The 7,847-nt window shown below is 42.1% G+C and overlaps 1 protein-coding gene across 1 annotated transcript; it reads right to left on the bottom strand.

The window, feature by feature from the left end:
- Positions 1-201: 201 nt before the first annotated feature.
- uevld (UEV and lactate/malate dehyrogenase domains) lies at positions 202-7,319 on the bottom strand. The gene is made up of 12 exons (XM_078257545.1): positions 7,178-7,319; positions 6,430-6,514; positions 6,260-6,325; positions 5,997-6,160; positions 5,744-5,885; positions 5,566-5,660; positions 5,370-5,475; positions 4,295-4,465; positions 4,022-4,186; positions 2,983-3,070; positions 2,622-2,745; positions 202-1,125 (listed from the first exon to the last, which is right to left on the bottom strand). The coding sequence occupies exons 1-12, from the start codon at positions 7,217-7,219 to the stop codon at positions 961-963; spliced, it is 1,413 nt and encodes a 470-aa protein (XP_078113671.1). The 5' UTR covers positions 7,220-7,319; the 3' UTR covers positions 202-960.
- Between the last annotated feature and the right edge of the window lie 528 nt (positions 7,320-7,847).

The following is a 7,847-nucleotide window of genomic DNA, read 5'->3' as shown; positions in this document are numbered from 1 at the left end:
GTTTGGCTTGCTGGAGTATCTTTAGTCGTGCGGCCTGACCACCAATTGTACGTCACTGCTCCTTTTATGAATCTGGTTGACAGCAGTGATGCCGGGGCTGAGACCAAAGCTTATGTACATTTATGCAACTACTTATTTGAGTTTTATAAAGAGATAAACCTTAGTCGTCCATTGTCTTCTTTCCCACAGAGACAATCCACATCTGGTTCCAGATATTTATTGCAGACCCACAAAATTGTGTAGTCTTACTGTACATATTTTAGACAAAGTATTTAACACAAAGTAAAAGAGTAAGAGAAACGGTTATTTAAATATAAAGACATCTGAAATCTCAAATAAGGCCATTAAATATACGAGCTGTACTTCATCAATGAGCCAATCTATTAAGTCAACACCAACAGCAACTGTACTGAATATAATATCCATGCTGCCACACACGTTATCTGCCAACAGCCTGATTTCTTTCAAAGGCATTATGTTAGTACAAAAATATGCATAATTACTGTACATCATCTTTGGTAAAAAAGTAGTCAAGGCCAAATTTCATTTACTGACAGAAATATAGTTGTTCAAAAACTTCCAAGTATCACTATTCTTAAGATGCTTTTCCAAAAACGTAACCATGCATTCGTGTACCAAATGTTCATGTTCCAAATTCTGCATGAGACACAATGAGCAACCGCTCAGTCCTGGTCAATTTTAAATACTAAATGCAATCTGTACATTGACATTTCAGATTCCTTTCACCCACATGTAATACACAGTATCCAACGAGAATATAGAAACAAATCTTGTGAATAAACTACACAGAATTAAGACACCAATTCTGTCCATAACTGAACATGCATTCAACTGCAGCACAGGGACAGTCCACCTGCTGAGGGTGTGTTGACTGGAGAACTGCCCCCGCCAGTTAGCAGCAGTCAAGCTCAACCAAAACCGGGACTGCGATCATAGACGTCATATGGTAAGCTGACTCACGAGGTTAGAAAGGGAGCTGACACTTTCCCTTAGTTTAGAGTCTTCTTCCTGTCCCAGTGACACTCCGGCCAAGCGCGTGGAACCGTTTGATCCTATGATGCACGGCAAGCTGAGGAACACCTCTGCACCTATGCCACCCCAGCCCTAAAGCAAACAGAGAATGCAGATGAACATCTTCTATAATCAAATTGCAATGAAAACCTCCTTTAAAAAAAAATACTTGAATACATGTCATCTACGCAAAAGGCACAAGATACAGTTTAATTCCATCTCCTAAGCTTATCTTTCAGTTGCTTTACTGGTGTCATTGTCTTAAAGTGCTCCTATTATGCTCATTTTCAGGTTCATAATTGTATTTAGAGATTGTACCAGAATAGGTTTGCATGGTTTAATTTTTATACGACACCATATTTCTGTTGTACTGCACATTGCTGCAGCTCCTCTTTTCACCCTGTGTGTTGAGCTCTCTGTTTTAGCTACAGAGTGAGACATCTCACTTCTGTTCCATCTTTGTTGGGAGTCGCACATGCGCAGTAGCTAGGTGAGGACTACTAGCCAGTCAGAAGCACAGTATGAGTGTGTGCCACGCTAGCAGCTAGGCGAGCATTATAACGTGTGTTACAACGTGATGAGCGTTTGTTACGGAAGTAAAGGCTGGACTACAATAGAGCTGTTTGGAGCAGTTTGTGAACAGTGTTTTCTGTTGGAGATGGTAAGTCCCTTTGGGGTGGACTTTGGGCTTTTTCACTTTGTAAACATATAACATGCATAAAAAAGATATATAACACAATAAAGGAAAGGGAAAAAACCAAAAAGCATAATATGAGCACTTTTAACATGTCACAATTAAAGTTTGATGATTTCACTGACACCCTTACAACTGTGGATGAGAACTTCACCTCGGTGTCAAGCACTGAGGCAACTGACTTCATACACTTATGAACCTGACACACCAACAAGTCTGGCGAGGTCAGTGACTCGAGTCTGTTCCGTGCCGTCGTCCGTTGGAGGAGCTGTCGGCCTTCATTTTGGCCGACCTGACTTGCTGGGTCGGAGGGCGGGCAGTCGGACTCAATCCACCAATCTGATTGGTGGAGTGCCTACCCGGAAATGACGGGCGGGATGAGCGTGACTAAGTCTCTCAAAATCTGCCGAAAATCTTTTAAACTGACCTTTGTCGATCTGAAATGAAGACAGATTCAGCAACTACACGGCCTACTTCTTGCTTAAAATGTTTTCAGAAACACGTTTCGGTGAACTATCTTCGTAAAATATGAGATCGTATTCTGAACAAGCCGCCATTATGCCCGGTTGAAAAATCCGGGAGCAGCCAGACCCACGTGACGCGTTCGTCCAATCAGCTGCCGGTTTTCATTTTTTGGGCGACAATACAGATTAGCGCCTGCTGTTATTGAGACTTATTACGTCTCGCGCACGCACAGAACGTACAAGTACGCTCAAGTCGGCGTCGCTTCGGTGTGTTCTGAGGCACTTTTTTGACCTTGGGGAGCCGACTGATCAGTCCGGCTGCCTTTTCTGCCAACGGTCGGCCGTTGGGTTGGTGTGTCAGGGGCTTTAGGGAAACACATAACACATGATGACAGCAAGGCAGACAGATACGAGACACTCGGGGGTTCTACCTGAGCCAGCGTGGAGACAGAGTGGGTCTTCATCTTATCAGTCAGGATGCTGTTTGTGATGTCAGCGATGGACAGACCCACAGACCACGACCGCTGGCCTCTATTCTTCATCATCTCAAACGCTCTACAAGCACAGAAAAGAAATTGTACTTTGTAGGTTTTGAAAATTTGAATATAAAAAAAACAAAAACATAATTTGGTCAAGCATGATCAAGGAGAGAGGTACCTGTGTTGTTACAATTTCTAACCCTAATCTAATTCTCTAAATCCCTAACACTTCCTTAAACTGTGTCCACAATTTTGGATCAAGTTGACTCATCTACAAACTGTAAATTCTTCACACACTAATTTGTGCCAGTACCTGTCTAACAATGGTTTCGTAGCACTGGATCCTGCCGCGATCTCGTGCTGCGCACTGGAGCTCAGGCCGGTGTTACTCATCACAGCAACTGCAAGACAAAAACATTGACGAGCTGAATCATGTGCGTCGTTCGAGGCCCTTCACAAAGACTTATCGAGAATGGAAAGAACATATGAGATCAGCAGGTAGTGCAGCATTGCTGGTTATAACAAAACAGAACAACAAATAAAAAGTTAGATGACAAACAATGAATGACGGGGATTTGTCTAATGACAATTAAACTCAGTGGCGATATTAGACCCTTTTTAGGGGGGCTTAAGCCCCACTAAATTTCATCATAGCCCCCCTAAAAATGATATTAATAAAAAAACGAATTATTATAGAATCAATTTTAGTGCTTCAAGTTAGTTTTTTTTTTTTTTTTTTTTCCTCTGTTTATTTGCATAACATAGATTATTACACAAAGAACAATCCGATGCCTGTATCACAGTCTTTATAGCCATGGCCCTAGAAGGGCTTTTAACAGTTAATATAATATAGGAGTCAAACTTTTACAGTGAGTACAATAAAAAGTCCAAAAACCAGTTAGTAGCAATAAAAATAAGTGTAGTAAATAAACGCATTCACTCGAGCTCAGACAGATGCACAGTGTGAGCTTGCAAACGTATCGGTTAGTAACAGAGGGCAAACAATTACAGGTTCAAAGAAACAGGTTTAATATCCTGCTATGCTATGCACCTGTAACCCAGTCGAGGAAAGTTTTATTTGCTATTTATTTATTTATTGTTTACACCTCATTTCATTTGATTCTGGTAGTCCATAAAGGGACTTTCTTAGTTTTGTTTTTTTCATATGTTCAATATTTTGCATTTATCTTACACTGTTGTAATAATAAATACATATATTCATTGTTATCCAGTGAAATGACTGGGGGGGTTAACACTTCTGCAAGGCACTGTATCCGTGTCACATTCTCATTAGGGGCTTAAAGGTCGGATCCTAGAATCGGCCCTGATTAAACTGGTCCTTTCGGGCTCACCTTTGTTGTCTGAAAGTTCTCCTATGACCCAGGCTGGTCTGTGAGTGTTCAAGTTAATATCCAGGATGTGACCGAGTCGCGCAGAGTCCAGGTTACACCCTGCTCCGATCACCCGCGTTGGAGGCAGGCAACTCTGCCTCCAGGCAACATGGCTCATGATGTCCACTGGCATTTGGGAAAAAAAGATCATCAACAGAGTTGATGATATAAACACACACAACAACAAGTGAATGAAGCCCCTTCTTTAGAGGGGTCTTTTTCTCCAACACCAACCTGGTTGTGAAGCGATGAGCATTACTGCGTTGGGGCTGAGACGTGCCAGATTTGGGATGATTCCTCTGTACAAGTCCACATTAGTCTGAACCACGCTCAGGTACGACTGCTCGCTGCTCCATGCGTTCGCGGTCACCACGACAACCGTGGAGCCTGCAGAGGCTGACAAATCTAACAAAGGAGAATTATCAGTAGTTAACTCCTACACACGTCTAACAGCAAACCTTGTACTTCGACGTTTCTTTAAGCCAAGGACCCCTTAACTAAAAGGGAGACGGAGCAGGGACCCCCGACAACATATACAGTACAGTACCGTAGGGCGGCCTAAAGCCTTTATCCGTACCTTTTTAGTGAATAGAATACTAAGCTATTAAAACAATAATTGTTGGCATGATTTTGTAAATCATGTTTTTAATGTTGAACATACATGTGGCATCTGTGGATGGCTCCCTTAGTGACTACCTTACCTGCAGACCAGTAAGCATATCAATAATGGTTGGTTTTTTACACTGATAACCTGATTTATATGCTAATAATATGTTGGAGTCACGTTAAGACGTTTTCATTTTTTGAAAAAAAATCACAAACAATTAACAATAATTTGGGTTTATCGGTGTTTGTTTGCCCCCAACGGCGCCTTCCAGGCAGCGCTGCCTGGTAGGCACTAGGATTAGGCACTGGTTAGGGTTAGGTGCCTTGAAAGCAGCTCGAGGCTAACTCTGAGGACCTCCTAGGGGTCCCGGACCCCCTGTTGAAGATCCCTGTTGTAGAGAAACAGCCAAAGCTCAGAGAATTGTTTCTAGCCACAGACACCGTGTTTAGTCTCCATTAATCCCCAGTGGATGCATTGTTTTCTGTTATCGCCTCTGACAGGTCAAAGTTCAGGGTCCGCTACAGAACTGCAGCTGGCTGGAATTCAGTGACTGCCTGCCGTCATAGAGGCGAGTCATCAAGGAGAGTCTCTCTGAGCACAATGCCAGCGTGCTCCCTTTCTCGAAACAATCTGACATCAGCGATGACTCAGCCGAGAGGCACTACTAACATTACTGTGTGACGGCGCAGAAAGTTGACATACCTCTGGATACCTCAACCTTGGGCAGACTGAAAATCTCTAGATCTGTACTGCCGCCCTTGGTGGAACTCTCAGCGACGTCAATGAACACGAGTTTGTCCACTTTACACTGTATGGAAATTAGAACAGACATTTCAGCGCCAGAATATGACACTTTGACATTTTTAATTCAAGTGGACATATTGTGTAAAAGGTCAACCTTCGATAGAATGCTCATCACGGATGCCATTCCTAAATCTCCTCCCCCGATAACGGAGACTTTGTTAATGGATTGATCATGATGTCTGCTTCCACCTGAAATAGACACGAGTTATGCTAACGACAACACACAATCATCCGATTATTGGACGGTGAAGCTGCATATCGAAATTAAGCACCGTCATTGATCTGTAGATTAGAAACAAAAGCCAGGAGCTCATGGGGGTCTTTATTGTCTGCTGTGCTCTTTGCGGACAGTGGCGGATCCTCCTCAAACTTGGCAATCATCTCAGTCAGAAGACCAACCACGGATGACTTGGGCTGTTACAGAGCAACAACAAAAAAACACACAGCAGCAAGACTGATGAGAACACCTCGAGAGGCTCTTCAATGCAATTTTTAAAAGTTCATGCAGAAAGTATAACATCTCACATAATCCCAGTTGTGCAACCCCGGCAGGTGGATCCGTCCTCCTCCGTCAACATGCTTGCCCTCTCTGATGACCATGTCCGGGGTTGGTCTCAGGAGACATATAGGAGGAGTGAAGGGGAATGAGTCCATCAGCCACAGCTGGATGGGGAAGTTGTAGGAGCGGCCTTAAGATAGAGAAGGCTGGCATTAGTTCCCACTGACACAATAAGTCCCTTTCTCCCAGACTGAGTCTTTGTACATTTCTAGTGATAGGTCCGCCTTACCTTCATACTTGACAGGGATGTTACCAATTAATTTCAGGAGATCTTTTTGGGTTCCGTCACTAAATGCTGAAATAGACAACACGAGCTGTCGGTTATCCGCGATAAACAGATGTGATGTATGTAGAGAGCTACAAAAGATGAATGAAGTTTGATTCCCAAGAAAAACTCACTGTATGTGCCTGTGAATGGTTGTATGCCAGGGTAGCCTCGGTGGATCTTCTGCAGCTCCTCAACAGCAACATCATGGAATTTGTACTAATATCCGGGGGTAAAAAGACCAGACTCGTTTGTGGTTGCTGAGATGAAGTTGTATATACAGTACATGTATGTATGTATGTATGTATGTATACGTGTCTGGACGGTAAAATTTGCAATTTTGCTAATCGGAACACTGTAAGGGAGATGGAAAAACCTACAGATTCACCCCACCCATTTTTTTTTAAACAGTTCTCTTAATGTCTCTCAGAATATAGACATTAAGAGAATAAATCGTTATGCAAGTAGGTTTACTTTTAATACTTGAAGTACATTTAAAATCAGGTACTTTTTACTTTTACTTAAAGTAGGGTTGTCACAGTGGTACTTCTACTTTTAATAATGTAAATATGTCTCTGGTTATTTCTACTTTTACTTAAGTACTGAGATTCAGTACTTCCTCCAGCACTGTTCGAAACCGACCTGTGATGATTTCCTAAATCAATCTCTCTCTGTTAGTCTTCGCCTTGTGTCATATTCCTGTTATTCCCATGGTTCTCTCTCCAGTACATGTAAGTAACCGAGCTGGTTCTGCCACTTGGTGAAGGCTGTCCGCAGCTTACATGTATTAACGTTAGCCTGCTGTGCTAGCGCCGGCACTGATACGTAAACAGTTTACATTTCAAACACGTTCCAAAGCTGTTCATCTGGTCAATAACTAACCTTGGAGAGGATCCGCTGTATTTTCTCTGAACGGAGGTCCATCTATTAAGTACAACAATCAAAAGCACTTCTTTTTGATTTAACCCTCTTGACGGCTGACTTCAACTTTAACTATTTAAAAAAAAAAAAAAACTTCCGCAAACTCTCAAGAGTGCGACGCGACAGGGCCCGCCCACTTCCTAAGTCAGGTACGGCAAGCCAAGGGGGAAGAAAAGGCACGCACAATTTCCTTTCTAAACCTTCTCTGCTACAACCTACCTGATGCTAACGTTAGCCCTGCTGCTCACAGTCTTAATGCTACAAACATCAACAGTCCTTTCACAAAATAAATAGCTTTTTTGAAAACAATACTCCACACAATTTATGGCAAGGCAATATTTCATATTCCATTGCTTTAAGCAAAAATCATACCATTTTCTACAACATTTGTAGTAGCACCCAAGTTTTGTATATATTACTAAGATTGTCATACTCTGAGAAAACATTGACATAAAACTAGACAAATAAAAGCCTTTAAGCAATAATTTCTCTCCAACTCCCTTTAAAGAGAAACACAACAAATCAAGTGGTATTGTTTTCTGCTTATTCAATTGACTTTGCAATCAGAATTTGTATAGAGAAATACGCAACGTCTGCTGAAAAAGCATTTTATCAACACTTGCCATCAATG

Source organism: Sander vitreus, chromosome 8 (assembly GCF_031162955.1).
Source record: "Sander vitreus isolate 19-12246 chromosome 8, sanVit1, whole genome shotgun sequence".
NCBI classification, from domain to species: Eukaryota; Metazoa; Chordata; class Actinopteri; order Perciformes; family Percidae; genus Sander; species Sander vitreus.
The sequence above is the reverse complement of the archived record's forward strand: the minus strand, read 5'-3'. Positions and strand labels throughout refer to the sequence as shown.

Bases quoted from the DNA above. Each gene is read 5' to 3' on its own strand.
- uevld (XM_078257545.1), bottom strand. From the start codon at position 7,219: ATGGACCTCCGTTCAGAGAAAATACAGCGGATCCTCTCCAAG. The intron at 6,326-6,429 runs GTGAGTTTTTCT...TGTCTATTTCAG, and splicing joins ACCATTCACAGGCACATACA to CATTTAGTGACGGAACCCAA. The intron at 4,187-4,294 runs GTTGGTGTTGGA...CCCAAATGCCAG, and splicing joins GCTCATCGCTTCACAACCAG to TGGACATCATGAGCCATGTT.